Source organism: Budorcas taxicolor, chromosome 22 (assembly GCF_023091745.1).
Source record: "Budorcas taxicolor isolate Tak-1 chromosome 22, Takin1.1, whole genome shotgun sequence".
Taxonomy (NCBI): domain Eukaryota; kingdom Metazoa; phylum Chordata; class Mammalia; order Artiodactyla; family Bovidae; genus Budorcas; species Budorcas taxicolor.
In genome coordinates this window covers 33,981,401-34,007,433 of record NC_068931.1, presented here as the reverse complement: position 1 = coordinate 34,007,433, position 26,033 = coordinate 33,981,401, and the positions used below count along the sequence as shown (strand labels likewise).

At 47.0% G+C, this 26,033-nt stretch overlaps 1 protein-coding gene across 1 annotated transcript in view; it reads left to right on the top strand.

Annotated features, from left to right (window-relative positions):
- Positions 1–26,033, top strand: part of CABLES1 (Cdk5 and Abl enzyme substrate 1) — a 102,763-nt gene that overhangs the window by 51,711 nt on the left and 25,019 nt on the right. The window contains exons 3-4 of the mRNA XM_052660436.1: positions 2,577–2,669; positions 15,557–15,634. Of these exons, the coding sequence (XP_052516396.1) occupies positions 2,577–2,669; positions 15,557–15,634 (171 nt within the window). The remainder of the gene's footprint in view (positions 1–2,576; positions 2,670–15,556; positions 15,635–26,033) is intronic.

Below are 26,033 nucleotides of genomic sequence, written 5' to 3'. Positions count from 1 at the left end.
AAAATCTATTTAAAAACCAAGAAATCAGGACCCTTAATAAAGGCTGCAGGTTTGTTTTTTTTTTTTAATACTTTTTTGGCCACATCACACAGCAAGTGGGATCTTAGTTCCCCAACCGGGGATCAGATCCCCCACACCCCATGCATTGGAAGCTCAGAGCCTTAATCACTAGACCATCAGGGAAGTCCCAGGACTACAGTTTTAAGAATATAGGAAGAAAATAGTAACAAAATATGCACCCTTTGTAGTTGTTTTAATAATAATCACAACACTTGAAATGTGTATATGAATATTTACCTGTGTGTAAATATGGGCCTTCCCTGGTAGCTCAGACAGTAAAGAATCCACCTGCAATGCAGGAGACCTGGGTTTGATCCCTGAGTCGGGAAGATCCCCTGGAGAAGGGAATGGTTACCCACTCCAGTATTGTTGGCTGGAGAAACAGAGGAGCCTGACAGGCTACAGCCCACGGGGTCCCAAAGAGTGGGTTTCCCTGCCTGCTCAGATGGTAAGGAGTTCACCTTCAAGGCCAGGGACCCAGGTTTGAGCCCTGGGTTGGGAAGATCCTCTAGAGAAGGAAATGGCTACCCACTCCAGTATTCTTGCCTGGAGAATTCCATGGACAGAGGAGCCTGGTGGGCTACAGTCCATGGGGGGTTCCAAAGAGTCAGACACAACTGAGCGACTAACACACGCACATATGTATGGACATGAACGTGTGTATTTGAACGTATCCCTTGACAGCATATGAAGCTCTTATAGAAATCTTCACGTGTAATTGTCACAAGAGCTGCAGGGGATATTACTAGCGATCGATCACTAGGGTTGGTAGTGAGTTGGGGTGGATGCTGGCAGGGCCACTCGGGCTGTGGCTGTGAGCTATGGACACTTCACTCCAGTGAAGTGGACATGACTGGCAGGGGATCTTCCTGCCTCTAGACCCAATGCCCAGGGAACCCCCCTTTCCTGAGGAAAGTCACCAGATACGCTACCATGTCATTGCTTTGACCACTCATTCACTTCACTGTATTTTTTCAAGATAAATTCTATTTTAAGGTGCTCTTTCTGTGGGAAAAACGTAAATAATTTACAGTGCTCCCTAGGAAGCAGCTTCTAGGAAGACTGGCCCTTCCTGGAGGGCAGGTAAGGGGGTTTCAGGGGAATGTACACCCTGAGGTTCTAGACCGAGGCTGTCCCCTAATTTCCCTTCAGGCCCCTGCCTCCGTGCATGCTATGTCGCTTTTGTCATATCCGAGTCTTTGCAACCCCCTGGGCTGTAGCCCACCAGGCTCCATTCCAGGGCAGCCATTCCCTTCTCCAGGGGATCTTTCCAACCCAGGGATCAAACCTATGTCTCTTAATGTCTCCTGTATTAACAGGTGGGTTCTTTACCATTAGTACCACTTGAGAAGCCCGCGTCAGGCCTCCGGGGGAGAGTAAAGATCAGAGCTGAGGGGCAGGTGTGTGACTCTGAACATTCCTTAATCCTTTGCCCCCCAAAGGACCCCCACACTCCACTGCCCTCAGCTTTACCTCCTGTTTGGGTCACCTTGCTGTTCTCTTACCTGAAGCCTCCAAGTTCAGAATTGACTGAACTCAGGTGACAGCCCAGCTCAGACACTCAGTGTGGCTTTGGGAACCTGGGCACCACTTCTTGACACATATGACGTGATCCCAGAAACCAGCCCTCGGGGTCTATGGTCAGAAAGGTTTAAGTAAACAAAAAATTTTGGCAGCAAAAACCCAACTAGAGAGGACGTTGCTCCCTTTCTCAAGACAAGACCAAACTTCAGATTGTCATTTGTTGGGATTTTGGTTTTTATCCTAGCTGTTATTGCAGTTACGTGTCTAATTTTGCCAGGTAGCTTTGGAAATATATATACATAAATAAAACCTTTCTGTTCTGTTATTCCTGCAGTGTATGTTCATGTCATATATTCTAGGGAAAATTAATTAGAATCCAAGTCAATTTGTTCAACAAATATGTATTTAAAATTTATCTAAAAAAAACAAAAACAAACAGCCACTAGCCAGGTCTCTGATTCCCATTCAAAGTAAAGCTGTGACTTCCAAGCATAGCCTAGTTGAGTGTTGAGGCAATAGTCCAGGTGATTCACGCCAGAGTCCTGCTATAGCAGAAAATGATTTGGGGTTGTTTTTAAACTGAATTTGCCAGTGTTTTTCTCTGCCTCTGAATTCGTTGAATTTGCAGTTTTCCGTTCCTAATACCTGTGTTGATACGGGAGGATTCTTTTTAAGATGACAGGAACGGATAATGTCTTTGGAATCCATGTAGGTTATGTTATTGCAATTGAGGGCAATAGTTTTCATTAGCTGGCTCTTCAGAGCCATATAAATTATTATCAGTATTATCAAGGAAGTTGTCTGTCTTTTGGGTTGGTTTTTTGTTGTTGTTGTTTGTTTTTTTAAGCTTCCTCGCTTCCAGCCGCAAGGTCCTCGTTATCCTTGGGGTGACTCAAACCTTTTGTCTGGTCTTTCCTTCCTGTCTTTGTGTGGAGATGTCTCAGCTATCTAGGACCGACTGACTGTGTTTTTGAAATGGCTTTGTTTTTCAGATGTCGAACTCTCTCAGGTTCGCCCAGACCAAAGAACTTTAAGAAGATTCATTTTATCAAGAATATGCGGCAGCACGATACCAGGAATGGCAGGTATCATACTGACAGAAGCTTTGGGAGGGGGCTGGTCCCGTAGGGCAGGGAAGGGGGGACGCTTTGCATGGCCAAACCTCACGGAGTGAAGCCCAGTGTAAAGATGAACATGATCTCATGTAACCTTCCCAAACAGACCATTCTTTCCACCCCTCTCCCACCAGAATCATGCAAAGAAGTCTGTAGAAAATGCTGCTCTCTAATGGTAACCCAAGGCTTGGTTTTTTTAGACTAAAACTGAATTTTCAATAGTACTGAAATATATTTTTATTAGGAAACTTTGAACAGAAAAACAGTTGAGTTTTTTTGGCGAGGGTTTGTCATCGTTTCTTTTTCTGCTTTGTTGGATTTTGTTTTCTGTTTTCACCAGGGCTCTGTGCTCTGGTCAGTGAATATTCTGCTAGATCTTGGGCCTAAAGTTGGGTTTGGCTCTCTCTCTCTGATGATGTTCATTAAGAGAAGAGGATCCTGATTTTGCCAGCAGATTCGTCCCAGGCGCCAGTTCAGACTCCTGGGCCAGCTGACGTCTGGGAGCATGTGTTTCTCCAGCAAAGAGCTGTTCTTCGGGAAAGCGCTGTTAAATGAAAATTATGGTTAACATGTATATGTTGTTATTGTCCAGTCGCTCGGTCATGTCCGACTCTTTGCGACCCCATGGACTGTAGCACGCTGGGTTTCCCTGTCCTTTAACATTTCCCGGAGGTTCCTCAAACTCACATCCATTCAGTCAGTGATGCCATCCAACTATCTTATCCTCTGTCACCCCCTTCTACTCCTGCCTTCAATCTTTCCCAGCATCAGGGCCTTTTCTAATGAGTCAGCTCTTTGCATCAGGTGGCCAGAGTATTGGAGCTTCAGGTTCAGCATCAGCACTTCCAGTGAATACTCAGGGTTGGTTTCCTTTAGGATTGACTGGTTTGATCTCCTTGCAATCGAAAGAACTTGCAATATGATCTTGGCATTAAAACTGTCCTGGTGACAAGTGGACATGAATCTTTGTTGCCAGCATAGATTATGATTGAATGGTGAAGCCTATTAATGGCAGCCTCACAGTAGTGCTAGGAATAGGGCTCTAAGACCCCTTGGGATCCCCGAAGCTCTGTTCCCTGGGGGTCGCTCCTCCTCTCTGATCTGTGACCTAGATTGTAGCTAGAGACACGTCCTAGAGTGGAGTTCCTGCCACAAGACCATTTCACTTAATCTCCTCCTGATTTTCAGAAGCTAATATGGGCCCCACTAATTTTTTCTAACCTATACCGAATGAAAATTGCTAAAAACTTAGACTCATGGCATGATTAAGGCCCAGCATCGCTATAATTTAGTGTAAAATACACTGTACAACCTGAATAACTAACACTAACAATTACAGTGTGTGAAGACTTCTTTTCTTGAAGTTTTTAAACCTCTCTTGAATAAAGAACATAATTTTATAGCTAGTCAACAATTTCAGAATGGCACGATTGAATTCTCCCGTCAAATAATTTTTACGTAGTCAGTATGCATTCCTATTTTAAGTACAAAGCTTTTAGTTAAAATGAACCCGACAGTCATCCGTGAAATAGAACACACTCTGGGTTTCTTTCTCCCACCCTGACTTCACTGTCACAATTACTGTGCCTTATGCATTTAACCACTGTGTTTTTCTTTTCTGTTGTGTCTTTTACTTACTGAATCTGAACCTTACTTGTACCATTTTTAGTATAAATTACTCATCATTTATTTATGTTGGTGTTTTTGTTCATAATCTCTTGAGCCATAAACAAACATATAAAACCATGAGTTCCTAGATAAAATCAATGACAAAGCCAAAAAGTGGGTCAAATTAATAGTACTCCCCGCTTTTCAATGCTGTCGAGGATACAGAGTCAGATAATCACCTGGCATGGTTTGCAGTGAGTGTTGTATTAGTCGCTCAGTCGTGCCTGACTCTTTGCAACCCCGTGGACTGTAGCCTGCCAGGCTGCTCTGTCCATGGAATTCTCCAAGCAAGAATATTGGAGTGGGTAGCCATTCCCTTCTCCAAGGGATCTTCCCAACCCAAGGATTGAACCTGGGTCTGCTGCACTGCAGCCAGATTCTTTACGGTCTGAGCCACCAGGGAAGCAGTGAAGGGATGTAGTTAAAAGATTTGAACTAATGGGATCACCAGTGTCTAGCGTATTTGGAAGCTGCCTTTCCTGGCACACTTTTGACCCAGAAACCACAGAAATAGCCCAGAAAGCATGCAGTTGCTGGTGGCCTCACTGGGGAGGTTTCAGGCAGGACCAGGAAGACTTTTAGCTCATCTGGAGATCTAGGCACTGGAATTTCGGGCAGGAAAGCAAGCCCTCAGCACTGGCTATAGGCTGAGGTGACAGCTGGTCATACCTGCCTAGGTGAGAACTGCTTTTTATGTGCCAGCGAAGATGAAAGGGCTGGAGATGCACTCTTTCCGACCTCCAGCTGATTTATTAGCAGGGACGGACCGTTCTTAGACAGATGAAAGGAAGAACTCAGGAGGACACCAGAAAGAGCCTAGAATTTCCGAGGTGACAGAAGGAAATTGTGGTCAAGAGCTGATAAGTGGGAGGAGAAGATCCAGCCTTTTGAGAAGGTCGAGGAGAGGTCCCCACTGCAGCCGAGCAGCAGGCAGAGCACATCCTGCTGGAGGTGGCCGGGGCAGGGCTGAGCTCAGGGCAGCGGTGCTGGGTACCAGGGGGCCTGGGTGTGCTCTAAGGAGGGAGGGACTGGGAAGATGGCTGGTGAGGGGCGGGTGGTGGGTCTCTGATACCCCACCTCAGGCGTGCAGGGCACACACACACCAGCACACCTACTGCTTCTCGCAGTCCAGCGTTGGAGCCTCTCGACTCAGGTTCCTGCCACGTTGGGAGGAAAGAGGCTTTGCCAAGACGCCTGGAGATGGTCATTATTAAAGAACTCAAAGGGGGACTAGGATCCAGTGATTAAGACTCCACGCTTCCAATGCAAAAGACGAGGGTTCAGTCCCTGGCTGGGGAACTAAGATCCCACGCGCTGCACAGCAAGTGCGTGCTCAGTTGTGCCCAGCACTGCAACCCCATGAGCTGTAGCCCACCAGGCTCCTCTGTCCATGGGACTTTCCTGGCAAGGATTCTGGAGTGGGTTGGCATGTCCTTCTCCAGAAATGACATGAAGTCTTTAAAACAACTGTTCGCACATGTGTGAGCAAACTATATGTTGTGGTAGAAAGGAGTCCAGGGCCCTGTGTCCTGGCATCTGGAGGGGACCCTTGAACATTCCGAGGATGGTCAGTGGGGACTGGGAGCTGCCGCTTGGTTAGTAGAGAAGAGCCAGTCAGCGTGCACTCTCATCTGCATGGGGAAGTTAACTGGAAGTGAAGACAGATCTCGGCCCTCAGGGAGGAGACACCCTTGAAAATAACGAACATTATGAAGCCAAAGCAGGTGCCAACAGATAGAGCCAGGTAGAGCTGGGGCATCAGAATGGAAGGTGAGCGTGAAGACTGAAGACCAGCCACCGGCCAAAGACACGTTCATGTCCAGTGACCCTCGTGGTCCTGTTAGGACAGGACCTCTCCTCTGGGCACTTCCAGCCTCAGGACTCAAAATGTTTGAGAGCAATGGGAGACAAGAGCCATGGCTTCAGGTGGGCATCACCCTCCCCCAAAACATTATTTCACATCCTTTTGAAGTCATCTGGCTTTCGAATGTCTGCCTTGAACACAGTCAATGGCTGCCATGTGCACTGGAAGTGCTCCCTTCCTGGGTCTGCCATGGGAATTATTGCCTTCTGCACAGGCAAAGAAATACTTTTTTGCAGTGCGTGGACCTGTCTGTCTCGTCTGTTGACAGAAATTTTCAAAGAGACTTAAAAAGATATGAGATAGTGGACAGAGATGTGTGCCAGAGGGTTCTCTCTCTAAACTACGAACTCAGTAGGAAAAACAAAAATATGAAAGATTCCAACACCTTTCATCTGCTTTGTAAAGTAAGAGGTTTAAAAAAAAAGTGCAGTAACTGAAGTCAAGTTGTCACTTCTCATTTTATACTGAAAATTGTGGAGGGAACTAGGTGAATGGGTAATAACTAAATTAAAACCTTGTTTGTCATCTCATCAGTTCTGATCTGTCAGCTTCGTTTAGTTTGAAAGATGTGTTGGAGGAAGTAGCACATTTCAGAAAACAAAACAGCTAGTCACCAGCTCTGAACGGGCCTTCTAGAAAGCAGAAATATGTCACCAGCGCCTTTTCTCCCTGAAACAAAGCCTTCTGATTTGACAGATGCACGGCATCTTCTGTGAGACTCCATGAAATGTCTGCTTCTTCCCCAGCATGCTTTTCTCCTTCCAAAACCTTTGTTTTTTTTAAAAGACTAGACCCCTCCATCCCCCCGCAGCAGTAGGCTGGAAGAGAAGCATCTTTATCAGTGTCATCATCTGTGTTTATAACCAGTTGTCAGCAAAACCTAAGACCTAAAGGACATCAAGTGGATAGACTTGAAGGAAGTGGAAGAAAGGGTTAGGCACTCAGTCCTGTCTGACCCTTTGCAACCCCATGGACTGTAGCCCGCCAGGCTCCTCTGTCCATGGGATTCTCCAGGCAAGAATACTGGAGTGGGTTGCCATGCCCTCCCTCCAGGGGATCTTCCTGACCCAGGGGTCGAACCCAGGTCTCCTGCATTGCAGGCAGATTCTTCCTATCTGAGCCACCAGGGAAGCCCTGAGGAATCCTTTAGTAACCTCCAGACCTCACTGAGACTTCCTGGGCCCAGCCTCTTCTGCCACCAAAGTGTCTCCCAGAGATGCTCTCAAACTGATCCACTGATTTTCTTCAGCTTCTTCCCTGGTTCTCTGAGCCACCGGAGGAAGGAGGAGCCAGACCGTAGCCACCAGGGACAAACGGGGGCTGGCGCTGGCTCAGCACTGCATGCAGGGTTTATTAGAGCCTTATTATCCACATTTCTTGTTTGTTTGTTTCTTTAATTAAGGGTTTTGTTTTGTTTTCTGGCCATGCCTTGAAGCATGTGGGCTCTTAGTTCCCTGACCAGGGATCGAACCTATGCCCCCTGCATTGGAAGCGCAAGAGTCTTAACCAGTGGACCGCCAGGGAAGTCCCTGTCCATACCTCTTTAAGAAGCACAGCAGGTATGCTGGCTTTTTCTGTGACTCTGCCCGAGGCTTTTGAGAAAATGATTTTCAAACATAAGCAACCATGGTTCTCCTGAGCAGATGTATTAATACCTTGCTGTAAAGCGCTCAGCCTGAGAATGCTTGTTGCTTCTTTCTAACCAGTTTGATTTACAGGAAATAAAGTGAGTCACAGGAAAAAACAGTGTAAGGAATTGGAGAGGGCCTTCTCTTGGTAATTCTGTCTCAACACTGCTTGATGAGAGGGCCTGGGAGAGACCAGACCTTGGTCTCCACCAGTGGTACCCGGCCATCTGAGAGGGAAACCATCATTAGGGCTGGTGGGAGGCCCAAACCACGCCCAGGATGTGGATGCCAGTGCTGTCCTGGAAGAACAAGGACGAGAGGGCCCCAGAGGGGACTTCTGTGACACCGCACTCAGCTGGTATTCCTCCTGTCATTCTCCTGGCTGGATGATGTCCCCCAAAAGTCTTACGCTGAGCCCCAGCCCTCTGTACCTCAGAATTCGACCTTATTTGGAAATAGAGTCGTGGCAGATGTAATGAGTTAAGAGGAGATTGTGCTGGGGGCAGGTGGGCCCCTCAACTAATGACTGGTGTCCTTATAAAAAGGGGAACCTTGGGGACAGATGTGCACACACAGCCTTGTGAAGGCTCCTGTCCTGCTGCCCCAAGACACGGAGCTCCCAGAAGCTGGGACAGATCCTGCCCTCAGGGGAGCCTTGGTCTCCACAGCCATGAGATGATTGACTTCTGTTGTGGAAGCCACAGCCATGGGGCAGGGCACACGGGCTCCTTGTTACGGCAGCCCCGGCGAACTCACACGCTCCCTTAGGCTCTCTCGCTGCCGCTGCCGTCTCGGGCTTTGTCACTTCCTGTCGCCCATCCCCCCTCTTCACTGCATACCCAGCCCTGGGGGTGCTCACCCAGCCAGGGCTCAGTCACCATCGCCTTAACTGCCCCAGGTCCAGCTCTGCTAAATTATTCACAGTAACTGCTTGGTTAAGGGGAAGAGGTCAGTAAACAGTGGGCGAAAATACTCACAAAATGACATACGTCGTTTTCACTTTGGGCCACACAAGTATGTGAGATCTTAGTTGCTTGATCAGGGATCAAACCTACATCCCTTACCTTGGAAGCTCAGAGCCTCAACCACTAGACCACCAGGGAAGTCCTAACTTACTTAGTTTAAATACCTCGGATTTCACTTCAGGCGCATTGGCGATCAGCCATTCCGCAGACCTGTGATGCAGGTCTTTCTGTGCAGTGAGGCTCCTGAGCAGAGTGAGTTGTGACGTTGACCTCACCCTTTCACTGTTCACACAGTGTTCTAGAGAGCAGCCTACCAGCCTGAGCTTTGGGCGTGCCGTGGTTGTTGGTTAAAGTGATTTACAGAGGGGAGTGGAGACCATGGTGCGTCAAGCAAGAGAAGTCAGTGAAGGGAGTTTCACTGCACACTTTGTTCCTCCACTGGGCCTTCTGCTCCTCCGCTCAGCCCTGTGTGTGCTCAGCCGATCAGTAGTGTCTGACTCTGCAACACCATGGACTGTAGCCCACCACTCCTCTGTCATGGGATTTCTTAGGCAAGAACACAAATGGGTTGCCATTTCCTCCCCCAGGGGATCTTCCCAACCAGGGTTCGAACCCGAATCTCTTGCATCTCCTACACTGGTGGGCGGATTCTTTACCACAGGCATTACCCAAAAAGTGCAATCCAGTATGACCTCATACCAACTGATCACATCTGCAGAGACCCTTTTTCCAAATGAAGTCATGTCTGCAGGGATTAAGACCTGAATATGTCTTTTGGGGGAACTAGGTTCAACCCACAACACCAGCATTTTTAAGTGTGTTCTCTCTTGCTTCCTTGGCCTGTAGAGAATAAAGTACAGAATTTGAGAATGTGCTTCTACACCCAGTACCCACCATGGACCCCTGGGCGGTGGGCACCCTGGCCGTGTTCATAGATCACTGTGTTCACCCTCTGCTGTTGCAAATGTGATTTTCTTTGCTTTAGACTTTCAAAGTTGGTTGCCTGTTTTTAATGTCCTTAAGTGAATACCATTGCTTTCATGGAATATTCCACGTGGAAGAGATCAAAACTTCTCACAGCCAACAGAGACTCCCCAGGGGGCTGGAAATAGAACAAGAAGCCAGTATTTGGCATATGAGAGAACACTTAAGGATCTTGGGTGGTGTGAGACGTTGCCTGGTCAGATATTTTGAAAGCAGATGCAGTGAAAGTGATCTACAGTCCTGGATCAGCTGTGGTGACCCTCATGCATCTCCATGCTGTTTCTGAGGGCTCCAGCATCTCACGGGCAAAGTGTGCCGTTGGAGGCTTTGTGGTCTGAAGCTGTAAATTCCCTCATACCGGAAACACTTTCCTAAACCTAAATGGAGCTATACAAAGAAGAAGATCAGACGGTGTTCCAGCCGTTGAGCACACTCAATGGTTCCTAAGGGCTCAGAAAACATGGTATGTCCAGAGGGAACTCTGCCCACGTGAGCTGCAGCCCTGGGGAACTTTTCCGCTTGCTATTTTTTTCCCCTCCAGCAGATGTTTGTATGGAAATGTGATCTTTAATTCCTTAAAGACCCATCTCCCCGGAGTTAATCCCTCTTTTGAAGTCCTAATCTTTTGTGTAATGCTTTTTGGTCATCTTGACTCCAAGTGTTATATGTTACAGATGGAAAATTCTGTGGGCTTCTTGCATGACATTTGGGCCCAGAAGAAGATAACTGTACCGCTGGAGGGGAAAACATGGTGAATTTCCAAAGCCCATTGGAAATGGAGTTTGGCTGTCTTAACATCATTCCAGACAACTAGCATATGATTTAATTCTTTCACAAATGCACTCAAAGGAGGCAAACAAATCTGACTTTCTTTGTGATTATCTCAGTTATGATGGACATTGCCCTGATGCTTGTAAAGAGCAAAGCTGCAAATTCACGTGAGCCCTCCAGGTTCTAGACACAGCAGTTGGTCACGTGGGACCCATCTTGAGACTCATGCCATTTGAAGTCACTAGAGCAAGAAACTGTCAAGAGCTGGCCACTTGTTGATACCTGTGTGCTCTGGCAAAGACTTCAAGTCCCCCCTTGACTCCAAAGATGTTTCGGGAAACACGTAGGATGTGTTCTTGGGAGCTCTACCGGCTGCTTTCAGCTCTCCAGAGCGTGGAGAGTTGGAGACCTGTTGCAGGGTGCCGTGCAGGTCTCTGCTCTGGATTCCTCCTCTGGTCCCTGCCAAGAGTGGGCATCTAGGGGTAGCTGGACCCAAGAATGGAAAGAAGGTGCCCCAAGATGTTGTCTTCTATCTTTCCTTCCTTCCTGCCCTCTCCTCCAGCTGCTCAAAAATGGCCAACCAGAGGAGGACCAACCCTCCTGTAATTGATGTAAAACAATCACCTTGTAGGAGCGAGACTTGACCGGGGCATTTTTTTCTGAATGGGACCCATGCTGCCAGCCTCTCCTGCACCTCGAAGTGAGGATCACACAGCAGTAGTGTGCGATTGAATCAATGTACCATTTAACTATGGGCACATCCCGGTTGAAACTTTGGAAAGAAGGTTTACATTTATAGTCTCTGGTTTTCTTGTTCAGGCTTCCCTGGTTGTTGAGACAGTAAAGAATCTGCAGGAGACTGGGTTCGAGTCTTGGTTTGGGAAGATCCCCTGGAGGAGGGCATGGCAACCCACTCCAGTATTCTTGCCTAGAGAATCCCATGGACAGAGGAGCCTGGCAGGGTGCAGTCCATGGGGTCGCAAAGAGTCAGGCATGAGTGAGCGACTAAGCGCATTTCTTGTTCTATTGAAAGTGTCCAAAAATTCTAGAAAAATGGTACTGATGGACTTATTTGCAGGGCAGGAATAGAGATGCAGACATAGAGGACAGACCTATGGACACCACAGGGTAAGGAGAGGATGAGACAAATTGAGAGAGTAGCTACCATGTATAAAATAACTAGCTAGTGGGAAGCTGCTGTGTGGTGCAGGGAGCTCAGCCTGGTGCTTTGTGATGACCTAGAGGGTTGGGATGCGGTGGGAGGTGGGAGGGAGGTTCAAGAGGGAGGGGACATGTGTATCAGTTCAGTTTAGTCACTCAGTTGTGTTTGACTCTTTGTGAACCCATGGACTGCAGCCCACCAGGCTTCCCTGTCCATCACCAACTCCCGGAGCTTACTCATGTCCATCCAGTCGGTGATGCTATCCAACCATCTCATCCTCTGTTATCCACTTCTCCTCCCACCTTCAATCTTTCTCAGCATCAGAGTCTTTTCAAATGAATCAGTTCTTCGCATCAGGTGGCCACATCAGGACACGTGGCTGATTCATGCTGATATTTGGCAGAAACCAACACAACATGGTAAAGCTGCTGCTGCTGCTGCTAAGTCGCTTCAGTCATGTCCGACTCTGTGCAACCCCATAGATGGCAGCCCACCAGGTTCCCCTGTCCCTGGGATTCTCCAGGCAAGAACACTGGAGTGGGTTGCCATTTCCTTCTCCAATGCATGAAAGTGAAAAGTGAAAGTGAAGTCGCTCAGTCGTGTCCGACTCTTAGCGACCCCATGGACTGCAGCCTACCAGACTCTTTCATCCATGGGATTTTCCAGGCAAGAGTACTGGAGTGGGGTGCCATTGCCTTCTCCCACATGGTAAAGCAGTTATCCTCTAATTAAAAATGGATTTTCAAAAAATGTCCAAACCGTTTCTGTGTGGGAAGGAAGGCCACATCAGCAGTGAGTAATGAAGGAAGTGCAGGACCACTAACTAAGCCTGTTGAGTTTGTGCAACACATGCTTTCCTCTGTATGTGGAGGGATCACGAGGGACTCGGGCTTTCCTCCTGCCTGGGTGGGTGCTGGTGGGGGAGCTGTGTGTGGAGAATCTCTATCCTTCCATCTAGAAAGGGGCCCAGGCTGAGCGGAGTGGGAGCAGGGGCCACCTGGGGCTCCTGCGCCTCCTGTGTGATTGTGATCAGGGCTATTGTGATCGGTCACCCTCTGGCCCCACCCCACACTCCTCCTGGTGACCTGAGGGCCAGTCTGGAAAGCTGCCCTAGAAAATCTTTGACAAAAGCATCCATGAGTGCCCAGTCAAACCTGAAGGAGCAGATTTTTCTAGTAAATCATAGAGAAGAGCAAGGCATTGAGGCCCAGGATGTTAAAGTGCACGGTTCAAATCCCCAGTCACACCAGCTATTACATCGGTTCTGTCACTGACTCATTCATGCCTCATCAGTTAAAGCATTTAGAATCTGATACCTAATTGACTTCCTTCGTAGCTCAGTCGGTAGAGAATCTGCCTGCAATGCAGGAGACCCAGGTTTGAGTCTTGGGTCGGGAAGATCCCCTGGAGAAGGAAATGGCTACCCACTCCAGTATTCTTGCCTGGAGAATCCCATGGACAGAGGAGCCTGCTGGGGTACAGTCCATGGGGTCACAAAGAGTCAGACATGACTGAGCAACTTAGCATGCAGGCACCTAATTGACACTTAATAGGTATACATTCAGTCTACCTGAATAAGCTTTCTTGGCTCTGTTCTCGGACCTGTGGCTAGGGTTTGTGTCTGTGATATCTGATGAGAAACATCTCCCTGGAGAGAGGAGAGACGGACCTCTGTGTCCCTGTTCACCTTTGTGAGGCTGCGTGTGTTGGCCTTCAGCTGTCGTTTCTCAACCTTTTGCCTTTACCAGGCCTGTGTATTTTAGGGTCTGAATCCACAGACTGTTGAGAAAACTTACCTCAGCCCAAGAAGGCAGTTCCTGGTAAAAACAGTGAGTATTTATTGAGCTCGTGTTATTTGTCTGGCCCTGTTCTGTAGGCTTTGCAATATGGAAGCTCATTTACTCTTTACAACATTCCAATGAGATGGCTACTGATTTTTGTGCCATGGTTTTGGATGAGGAAACTGTAGAATGAGTGAGTGCCTGAGGTCACAGAAAGGGGACAGAGCTGGTACTGGAGGCTGAGGTTGGAGATTTGGTCCTGCCTTCCAGTGATGGGTACTCAGGGGCTGCTCTGAAGCTCCGCCTTGCCCAGGCTGTTTCTGGAGCAGCTGTCATGTATGGAGAAGAAGCGGCCAGCAAATGTTTAGCAGCACGTTGTGATCAGGATGTTCCTGGAAGTAAAAACATAGTGGAGGCCACACCATAAAGGGAAAGAGTAACTAGTGAAAGGGGAGGAAATTCTTCCTGGGGAGGTTACTTGTGAACTGGGTTTTGAAGATTAAAGAGGAGTTCACCCAGCATATTTAGTAAGACACAACAGTGAGAAGAAATAGCATGCAAAGGACGGAGATATGAAACAGCAGGGATTTTTTTTAAAAGATGAAGGTGGGACTTCCCTGACAGTCCAGTGGTTAAGACTCAGTACTTCCACTGCAGAGGGCACAGGTTCAATCCCTGGTCAGGGAACTAAGATCCCACCCACATGCATGGTGCTCTTCCAAAAAAAAAAAAAAAAGTACCTAACAGGGACCTTATGAAAAAAACAGTGAGTGTACTGCAAGTACTTCTATCATGGATGAGTGATAAAGCACAGGGGAAAATATTGTGTGTGTTGAGACCAGAGAGGCAGAAAGAGCCAGAAAACAAAGGGCCTGGGAACCTGCCATGCCAGGAAAAGTATCAAAGTGTTAGTCGCTCAGTCGTGTCCGACTCTTTGTGACCCTGTGGACTGTAACCCACCAAGCTCCTCTGTCCATGGGATTTTCCAGACAAGAATACTAGAGTGGGTTGCCATTCCATTCTCCAGAGGATCTTCTTGACCCAGGGATCAAACCTGGGTCTCCTGCATTGCAGGCAGATTCTTTACTGTCTAAGCCACCAGGGAAGCCCCATGCCAGGGAACCTGACTTAATTCTGGGCATGTAGGCAATTGAATATCATAGTTTTAAAACAAGGTCAAAATACCCAAAGCTTGAGTACTACTGCTTTATTCTCTGATAATAATTATTGAAGGAAAAGATAATCAAACTCAGTAAGTTCCATATCTGATATGTGTTACCATCATGCTGAAGAATGTTGGTTTTTAATCTCCCCCACTGTTTCTTCATTTTTTTCATCAGCAATCCTCTTTGGCAAAAGTTATTCTAAGATGCCAAGATAAGTACTTTGGGGAGGTTTTTTGTTTCTTTTTTTTTTTAATGTTTTTTTAAGTGCCTTTGATTGCATAAGAGCGTCATGTAGAACTGTTTCCAGTAGTATCTTTTTAGCAGGAATGGAGGCTAAGACTGATTATGTAATTGTTCCCTCAATTTATTCTCAGAACCTAACACGCCGCCAGCGTATGAAAAGCCCTGATGATCACAATGGTATCTGAATGTCTTTCCTGCTCACGGTTTCTGGCACCGTTGCTTTTTGCATTGCTCATTGCAAAGTAGAAATTGATGATTTAAATGTGGCAGGACTGTTCACCCAGCATAGGGCACCCTGGACTCATAGCTCCATCTGCCCGTGCTGCCCACAGCCAGCCCCTCCCACCAGAAAATGGATTCATGCACATGTGTTCCTTAGAGACCCTTGCCGGGGTCTCACTGTGTCAACACTGAAATGAGGAGTGGCAGCGTACTTCTGCTGCCCTGAGGTTGCGTTTTTGCAAGCAGAACAGAGTACCATCTGTCGGAGGCGGTGGCGGGAGGGTGCAGATGCTGCTGTGAATTCCATGAATGCTGAATTGCTATAGAATTTTTTTTTTTAATTTAAGACGCTTTGCATTTAGTTTGTTTATTTGTGTTTGTGTTTTTTATTTTTATTTTTTAGAATAGTCCTTATCAGTGGCAGAAGATCCTTCTGTAGTATATTTTCAGTGCTGCCGTATCGGGACAGTACCCAAGTTGGGTATGTATATGCATGCTTGCTTTGTAGCCCTCTGGGCGAAAACTTCTGACACCCTGTGTGTGATGTGGCCGTGCTTTACATTTCAAAGAGCTTGCCTTGCCAATTCAGTATTTGTCAATTTGAAAGAAAAAAAAAGTTTCACTTTCTTTTCAGCCAAGAAGCTTCCTTGTTGTTGCTATTTGTGTGTGTATGTGTGTGTTTTACCACGTTGCCTGCTGTTTCTAAAACCTCTTGCAATACTATAAAGCAAGAGCAATCTGGGGCCCACCCATCCTGCAGGGCCTCGTCAACTTTTGGAGAAAGGTAGGTCAAGAAAGGAATCAGACGAATGGGTGGCATTCCTGCATCCTTGCCCTTGAACCGGGGGCTGGACAGTGACCAGTGAGCTGCAGCAAATATTAAGGCAAAGCAGTATCGGAACAGACCTGTGTGATTCAGATGGAGGAATGCACGAGTCTCTTGATCAACAAGCCCCTCCTTTGCTCTAAAAAGAGCTAAGTGACTCTCTGACGTGGCAAAGCCCCGCCTCCTCATTCTGCATCCCGGAACTCTGTGTTGTTTCTCCTCTCCAGCCCCCAGCCTGAGTCTGACTCCTTCGCCCCCCTCACCAGTTCACTGCATCCACCATTTGTCATCAGGGAGCTGTTGGTATTATTTAGGGCAGGACAGGTCCCTGTGGAGGGTGACAGGAGTACTGTGAGATGGCAGGTCTGGTTTCTGCAGACCAAATCTGGTGTTGCCCTCTGGTCACTGTAACAGTGACACCCGACTGTTGCCCCTTCTGAGGGCATTATGCCCCTGACCATTCACTCCTCTCCCACCCCCTTCCGTGGGCTCTGCCTGGTCATTTCCCATTCACTGTGACCTTCCCTTCCCTGCCCCCCCCCTGCCACCCCCCCACAGACCTGTCAGACTGCCAGCCTGTTAAACTGACTCTGATCTTTATTCTTACTCTACACCACCTTCCATCATGCGTCTTATTCGTGGAATACGGACTGTTATTAGCGCTGTCTCTTTCAGCCATGTCCGACTCTTTGTCTTTCACTCTCTCCCAGAATTTGCTCAGACTCATGTCCATTGATGATGCCGTCCAACAATTTCATCCTCTGTTGTCCCCGTTCTCCTCCTGCCCTCAGTCATTCCCAGTATCAGGATCTTTTCCAATGAGTTAGCTCTTCAAATCAGGTGACCAAAGTATTAGAGCTTGAGCATCAGTCCTGCCAGTGAATATTCAGGACTGATTTCCTTTATAATTGACTGGTTTGATCTCCTTGCTGTCCAAGGGACTCTCAAGAGTCTTCTCCAACACCACAGTTCAAAGGCATCAATTCTTCCTGGACATAAGGGCATTGAGATTTCTCCTCAGGTATCCCCCAGCTAATTCATTAAAGGTCATCTGGCGTGGACAATGCACCAGCTAACACCAGCTCATGTGATCTCAGTGACAGGGACTGCTGTTCAGCTCCCAAGATAGACTTTTAGAACTAGAAGGAACTTGGAGACTGTCTAGTCCTGTGGTTTGCAGGCTTTTTCTTTTTAGCTGAAGAAGCCATTCTTCCAATGCAAGTTTACACAAAGTACCAATAAATAAAATCCCTAACTGCAGAGTTATTCCAGCAAAGTGGGAGTGAGGATGAGATGCCCACTCATGTCCACTCTGTCCCTCATGGTCCCATTAGGAAAACCATAGTCTTTATCCATCCCTCAAGCCAGGGAGTCATCAGGTGCATGGGAGAGAGGTGGCTCAGGCTGGATCCTCAGTCCCAGCAAGTTAACCAGCCTTTCTGGGCCCAGGCTTACTTGTCTGTAAAATCAGCTATAATGTCAACCTCAGAGTTTTGAGAACATTAGTGGAAGATTAACATAGGAACCCTCCAAGTACCCTGCCAGGCTACAGTAGATACTCATTAAATGTTAACTTTGGGAACGTGTTTGTCTGGTCACAGAGCTACTTCATCACACTTTCTAGATCTGCCCCTCTATGGCAGTTCTCAGTCCTCTTCATGGTAAGTTAGCCAGTGCCTACAAACACAAACCCAAGGGATTCATCTGCTCTTGGAGTTGGTCTTCGTTTTCCTCAGTGATACATCATTATTTTTAAAAATCAGGACTTCCCTGGTGGTCCAGTGGTTTTAAGAACTCACCTTCCAGTGCAGGGGATGCAGGTTCAATCTCTGGTCAGGGAAGATCCCACATGCTTCAGGGCCACTAAGCCCCAATGCAGCCAAATAAATAAATATAAAAGGACCCTGGTGGCTCAGTTAGTAAAGAATCTGCCAATAAAGCAGGAGATCTGGGTTTGATCCCTGGGTCAGGAAGATCCCCTGGAGAAGGGAATGGTGACCCATTCCAGTATTCTTGCCTGGAGAATCCCATGGACAGAGGAGCCTGGTGGGCTACAGTTCATGGGGTCACAAAGAGTCAGACAGAACTGAGCAAATAACACACTTCAAAAAGAAAAGAAAAAAAAAATCTGGAAAGTACATAAAAACAAAAGGAAGATGAAAATTACTGAGCCTCACCTCAAAGCCATCATGAATATTTTGATCTGTTTCCTTCCAGTCTTTTTTTTTTTTCCCTCCATTGGAACATGTGCTTGTATGGAATATGACAAGATGATTGTTCTGTTTTGATCTTTCTTGCTGGTGGTAAGAGGCTCTGCCAGATCCCACCTTTCAAAACAAGCTATTGGAAGCTGGTTGCTGAGAAGAGGAACAGATGTTGCCTGTCTTTTTCACTATAACTGAAACATCAAACCTTCCCATAGCTGTAAACACTCTTCTCAGATTAAGCTTGTAAATTATACCATTTTCTGGGAAGAGTCCCAGCCTTAAACCAGCTCCTTTTCTCTCCACCAGTTGCCAAGGCCCAACTGAGTCTTGTTGCTTTTTATCCACATTACTCATTGCCTTCTCTTTCTAGCATGGATTTGTGGTTTGGCTTGGCGACCCTCCACTTATAAAACGAATCGTAAGCAAGATGCCCAACTTTCCTGAGTAGGCAGATCCTACTTGATAAACAGCTCATCCGCGGTTCTAAAACGATTGCCCTTCCTCTTGCTTCGCAGCTCACACCCCATCCTCTGGGCTGGTGTGCCATCACCATGGGAGCTGGAGTGGAAAATCTGGGAGTGCTAAAGGAATCTATGAGTTCAGAATTAGAGAGAGAGGAAGTTGTGAAACAGAGAAACAGCTTGGGAGAAAGGCTCCTGCAGTTCTGAGAAGAAAAAGCAAATTCAGAGGGGGAGGTGGGAATAATGCAAACTTGACCTCTTTTAAAATATTATGGAGGGTCAGCCCCAAACCAGGAAACCACAAGAGAAACCCAGCTTCATCTTATGTCTTCACCATCTTTCACCCTCAGCTGTTGCTCCTGCAACCATAGCTCTTGCTGGTACTGTTGGGCTAGTTGAGTCACGCTGCAGGCCAAAAGGGCACTGTATGGGCTAATTGCCATTTATAACATTGCATCAGTAGAGAATGCATTCTGAGTCGAGAGGGCCAGCTCGAAAGCTTTTGGATAACAACCCGCTGGTGAGTGAGAGATGCAGGCATTGTGTTGGGGACCAGTCCGGGGATTGTCCCTGTGCATAAGGGGAGTGATGTGGGTGCCCACATACTCTCACTTCCTGAAACATGTGGACATCCGTAGGTATTCCTGTATGTGTGTCTGTGCGTGCTCAGTTGTGTCCGAGTCTTTATGACCCCATGGACTATCCCTTGCCAGTCTCCTCTGTCCATGGGGTTTCCCAAGCAAGAATATTGGAGTGGGTGGCTATTTCCTTCACCATGAAATCTTCCTGATCCGGGGAGCAAACGGGTGTCTCCTTCATTGGCAGGCAGATTCTTTACCACTGAGCCACCTGGGGAGCCTTTATATGTATGGATCCAACCAAACGAAGTAGGAATGAGTCCAATTAACTTGTGATTCAGAGCTATGTAAGAAGATGATCAAACTAGTGATTCCAGCAGAAACCAGTTTCTGAGACGTGTGTGGATACAGACTCATTCAGATAACCATATCTGATTGAATGATAGTCACTGGGTTAATTTTATGATAAATGTATCATAAATGTATCAGAGGGACATCCCTGGTAGTCCAGTGGTTAAGACTTTGCCTCCCAATTCAGGTTGCATCCCTGGTGGGGGAACTAAGATCCCACATGCCTCTTGGCCAGAAAACTGGAGCAAGGAAGCAATATTGTAACATTCAATAAAGACTTAAAAAAAATAACAAATGTATCAGAAACCATATAATGAAGAAAATGGCTTCCCAGTGGAGCACAAGGTACCTCTGGGGGGGTGTGATACAAAATAGCAGCTTCCACATGGTGTTTATGTGCTTAGCTTTTTGGCATTGGGGCATTTCAGATGAGGTCATCCTCTTGGGTCCATTTCCTGAGTTGATCATTTTGTGAACAGCTTCTTCTATTCTTAGGGCCTCCAAGCCTAAGTGCTGCCTGCCTTGCTCCCGGCCCATCGCCCCTTCCTCCCCACCCATTTTCGCCAAAAACATCTCTTTTCATTGTGGAAAATTGCACATTCACAAATTGTGTTTCTTTCCTCACACCAAGCCTATTTCCACACAGAGACAGATTCAGGAATGATCTCATGGGTGAATCATGCTATTACCACGCTGTTTATAGGCACTGCCTTTAGACAAAGATTTTGGTGTAAGCTGTGTTAAGGTCCCTTCATTGTCTGCCAGTTACCCAAGTGGGGAGGAGGGGTGGTTTATCAATGAAGTGCTGAGTGTGAAAGAGGCTGGACTTCTGGACTAAAAGCTGCTTTGATTTCACTTTTTCCCATCAGTCCTGGGCATTGTTCCATCGACTAAACCGTGATTTTATATCGCTCTGCTCTGATAGAAGGGAGCAGGCCCAGTCCAAGATGGCGGCTGTACCATATCTGACGAGGTGACAAATAGGATCTCTTAGATGATGATAAATGCTGTGTGGTTGAGTTCCAGTGGATGTATGAGTTCTTAATTAAAATGAGCCCACAAGTGGTATTTTCTTTCCTAACCCAGCTTTTCAAGCTTTGCTTTCTGCACCACAAAGCTCTCTTGTTTTTGCAGGATCTGGAAATCCTGTTAATATTTAATTGGCTTTTAAATTATTTACACATAAGTGTTCAACCTATTGTGATCCTTTAAAGAGCAAGCGCCCAGTGGAGCTCCAGGCTGGCATTCCAAGGTCTTGAGTTTAGAGCACCATGAGCAGAATGACTAGGGATAAAAGGCCATCCCTACTCTGGAAGCAGAAAGCCATGGAAAACAGTTAATTGACCACAGACACAATTTTTTCCTCTACTTCCCAGGTATTAAGTAATTAAATCCTTTTTTATAGTAAAAGTAAGAGGAATATTGGGTTCATATGCTTCCTAAGGAAAGGGTCTTCACTTGAATTTCTTGTTATCTAGTAGGGAATCTTGTTTGATCAGTTTCATGTACTATGGCTCAGTGAACTTTAAAAAAGGAAACGAAAGATCATTTTGCCTGTTACATAAGGTGAAATCCGGAGTTGGCCATTGAGTGGTTAATAGCAACCTGGGTAACCCCCTTTGGGCATCAGAATATCTAGATTGGCCATCTGCTCTGGCTGGTTGACTTCACAACTGTGCAATCACGTACATTCACTTTATGCTGTGGGAGCCAAAACTAAGACAGAGGTCCAGGGGATTTCCAGGCATGGAGCTTTCGGGAGAGCTACATTGAATGATTTCCAGTGCTATCCAGTGAAGGAGGGGTTTATACCCCCCAAAAGAACCAGCCTGTATTTCTGCTCCTTGTTTAAGGGTCCACCTGCTGATTGGATGCATCCTCAAATGCATTTTCATCTTCTGTTTTAGCCTCCCCCCTTCCCCATTCCCCCTCCTTGAACCGACAGCATCCATTCCCCATCCCCATTGGCCACACATTGTATAAAAAAATCTGTGCTGAGTTTTCAAAGCATGCTTCACGCCTACAGCTTCTGCAAAAGTTAACAAACTTGAATAGAATGAGAAATGAGCTCTTGTAGCCAAATAAGTGCGAGCTGTAGAATCCCCCAGGCCTGTGGCGGAGAAGGAATCAGACCTATGCGTTGTCCACGATTTCTTAACTATTCGTTTCTGTCGGCACATCTGCCCAAATGAGGTTTTCTTCTGTAATCTGATTGGCCCTGTTTGTCTCTGAGTGCACGCAACAGCATTTCAACCTTAATGCACACAGTTTTGGACAATATCCACATCTGGTATTTTTGAACCTGCCTCATTCCGTTTTCAGAAGCAGGTAGAGCATAAATAAATTGACATTTGAACTCTTGAGATACCTGGGAAAAAAATAATCTCCTAGGCTTTTCAGAGAAATAGAAGTGTCTGACTTCAGTGTGCTTTCAATTACTTTCTGCTGCCATTTTGTTATCCAGCTCAGTCTCCTGGTACTGGAGGGTTAATGCTGGCATTTGAGCTAAAAAGATATTTCTATTTTCATACAGCATTTTGATGAGAATTCAGAAGGATGATCTTAGAAAGAAAACATCAAGATTTTACCACTGCTCCTCTGGGACTTCTGCTTAATTCTTTTCCACTGCTGTTTCTAGAGGACTCTCTTTGGGTAAACCAGCAACATCATTCAGAACTCCTTTCGGAGGTCACCTTCAACCCTTGAATCCCAAAACAGTGGGGCATCGAGGGCCACGGGTCTCTTCCTTGCTTTACACTCACATGTGAGCCCCGAGCAGTTGCTGTGTCTATAAATTAGGAGGTCACTATATGAAGTTCCCGTTTATGTGAGTCAGACAGACAACAGCAATTTCATATGCTTCCTATTAATGTCGTCATCCCACGGTATCCACGGGGGACTGGTTCCAGGACCCCTGGTGGATATTGAAATCCACAGAAGCTTAAGTCCCTTACATAAAATGGCATAGTATTTTTGTGTAACCTACACACATCCTCCTGTGTACTTGGAATCATTTCTGTGAATATGCCTGCTAAGTCGCTGTGGTTGTGTCTGACTCTTTGCAATACTATGGACTGTAACCCACCAGGTTCTTCTGTCCATGGGGTTCTCCAGGCAAAAATACTGGAGTAGGTTTCCATGCCCTTCACCAGGGGATCTTCCTGACCCAGGGATCAAACCCTTGTCTCCAGCATCTCCAGTACTGGCAGGTGGGTTCTTTACCACTAGCACCACCTGGGAAGCCCCTTGAATCATCTCTAGGTTACTTATAATACCTACTGCTGCTGCTGCTGCTAAGTCGCCTCAATCGTGTCCGACTCTGTGCAACCCCAGAGACGGCAGCCCACCAGGCTCCCCCATCCCTGGGATTCTCTAGGCAAGAACACTGGAGTGGGTTGCCATTTCCTTCTCCAGTGCATGAAAGTGAAAAGTGAAAGTGAAGTTGCTCAGTCATGTCCGACTCTTTGTGACCCCATAGACTGCAGCCCACCAGGCTCCTCTGTCCATGGGATTTTCCAGGCAAGAGTACTGGAGTGGGGTGCTGTTGCCTTCTCCACTTATAATACCTAGTAAAATGTAAATGCTATGTAAATAGTTGCCAGCACTCAGCAAATTCAAGTTTTGCTTTTTGGAACTTTTTGGGTTTTTTTCCCCAAATATTTTTGATCCAAGGTTGGTTGAATCCATGGATGCAAAACCTGGGGTATGGAGGGTTGACTGTATATGGTTTCAGCAACTCTTATAAGAGCACTTAGCTAAGGCACCTCGAGAAGTTTGTCAGCCTCTTTATAAAAGATGTGCTGTTTAAGATCCCAAAAGTCTCAATATGAACAAATTCAAAAGCTGTTAAAGAGATGACATTATTGACATAGATGAGATATGTTTCATTTTCCGTGCACACGTGGCTGTGTAAATGGATGTGTATATGTGGGCTCTCTTAATTCAGTCCCACCAAAACGGCAGTCAGTGACAACCTCTTCCTGAAAATGAGGCAGAAAAAAATGAACAAGTGTGCCCTCGGCTGCCACCACGAAGCAGTCAGTTTTTCTAGAGCAGTTGTGATATTTATAGCCATGTCAGTGAAGTTTCTGAAATGTGAATATAGCCAATATTGGTGCAGCAGCTTCAGTCTGCAAGAAATATCTTCTTAGTTAATAGACATAATATAAACTCCCTTCTACAAAACTGACAGGAAATTCCGACTTAATTATCACTGGGCACCACCCTTCTCCTCTCCAGGATGCACGAAGGACCTGGAATGTTGTGGACTTGGGGAGCACCATTGCTCATTGTCCTTTGTGTGCTCTGGCCTCACCGAAACCCCCACTGCCATCCCCCCTGTCTGCACAGCCCCTCAGGGCAAAAGGATGTGCCACTCTATGCCTTGTATAGGATGTGAATTTTTATCTCAGCCGGGAGCTCCGTTCCTGGGGTGCTGATGGGGTGCAGGGCATGGGTCCCCTGTGACCGTGGGCATCACAGTCCTCATTTCCTCCCCACTGAGGACAGACCTGCTGCACTAGCTCCATCCACAGGGTCCTGCCTCTCTCCCATTCACTCCGGGGCTCCTAACATGGACTCTTCTCTGAGCTGGGACCTGGGTCAGAGACATCTCCGGAGACAATGGGCAGAAAGTGGCCAGGCCGCCTCGGGAAGGCCAACTTGCTAATCCCGTACAGTAGCCACACGTGGCTATTTAAATTTTAACCAAAAGTAAGAACTCAGTTCTTCGGTCAACTGGTCACACTGCAAGCGCTCCATTGCCACGTGTGGCTCGTGCCTGCCCTGCGGGACGGCTCAGTCGGAGGACCATCCATCGCTGAGGGAGATTCTGTTGGACTGTAATGAGCAGTGTGTGTTTTCTCAGTAGTCGTCGAGGGTGGACACACTCTTCTCCTGTCTCACTTTCATTCTCAGCGTGCCGTAGTTATTTAGAGAGTAGAATGATACAGGTGAAGCGCCAGGGGTGGAAAGTGGTGGCTGTGGTATGCAGGGGGCACAGTAATTCTCCAGAGATGGGTTCCTGTGGTCAGGGGTGGTGGAGTTTTGCCCATAGAGCTCTCTCTTCCATGTGGTCCAAAGTGTCTGTGAGGCACTTGGATAGGCTAAGAACCCCTGTTCCTTTAAATTTTTTAATAATTTTATTCATTTATTTATGGCTGTGCTGGGCCTTTGTTGGTGCTCACGGCTTCCTCTATTTGCGGCGAGTGGGGGCCGCTCTCCGTTGTAATGCACGGGCTTCTTATTGCAGTGGCTTCTCCTTGTTGCGGAGTGCAGGCCCTGGGGCATGCGGGTTTCAGTAGTTGCAGCACCTGGGCTCAGTAGTTGTGGCTCGTGGGGTCCAGAGCACAGACTCTGAAGTTGTGGCACACAGGCTCAGTTGCCCCACAGCATGTGAAATCTTCCCGGACCAGCGATCGAACCTGTGTCCCCTGCATTGGCAAGTGAATTCTTATCCGCTCTACCACCAGGGAAGTCCTCCCTGTTCCTTTTAAACCGGGCTTGGGGTTTATCTCATAGAGAGGAGTCTTGCATTTCATGTGCACTTAAAGTATAATTTTTGTTATGGCTCCATTTCTCACAAGAAGGGGAGTGTATGGGAGCGTGGAAGGACTTTCCTGGCGGTCCAGTGGTTAAGACTTTGCCTTCCAATGCAGGGGACATGGGTTTGATCCCTGGTTGGGGAGCTAGGATCCCATGTACTACTAGGTGCTACCAAAATTTTTTTAAAAAAGAAGGGGAGTGTGGAGTAAAAGTGGCTGGTTTGGTTCTGCGAACTGGGATCTGTGCTTCCAGGATCAAGGGGCCAGTTGGCAAAGGCAGGGCTGCCCCGGGGAAGCACTGAGCCTGGGAGCAAACTGAGACAGATAGAAACGGGCACGATGGGAAAACACCCACCATCGGTGCCATGTTTATGAACCAACAAGGAGTCAGTTGATCTCTGCTCAGCAAACACTTCTTTAAGCATCTTTACACATCAGATGCTAGGTAGACAGGATTCAGACATGGATTGAGACTCTGTTCCTGCCTACAGCCAGCTCTCCAGGTAGGAGCACTCTTTTTTTTTTTTTTTAAACTTGACTGTCTTAAGTTTTTAAGATTTATTTTTAATTGAAGGATGATTGCTTTACAGTATGGTGTTGGTTTCTGCCAAACATCAACATGAATCAGCCGTAGATATGCATACGTCCCCTCCCTCTTGACTCTCCCTCCCATCTCCCTCCCCAACTCAACCCTCTAGGTTGTTACAGAGCCCGGGTTTAAGTTCCCTGAGTCATACAGCAAATTCTCATTGGCTGCCTATTTTACATATGGTAATATATGTTTCCTTGTTACTCTCTCCATCATCCCGCCCTCTCCTTCCTCCCCACCCCCGCCATCGTGTCCATGCATCTATTCTCTGTGTCTGTGTCCTGGAGTACTCTTAATAGGGACCTATTTGAATACCCCTTATTTC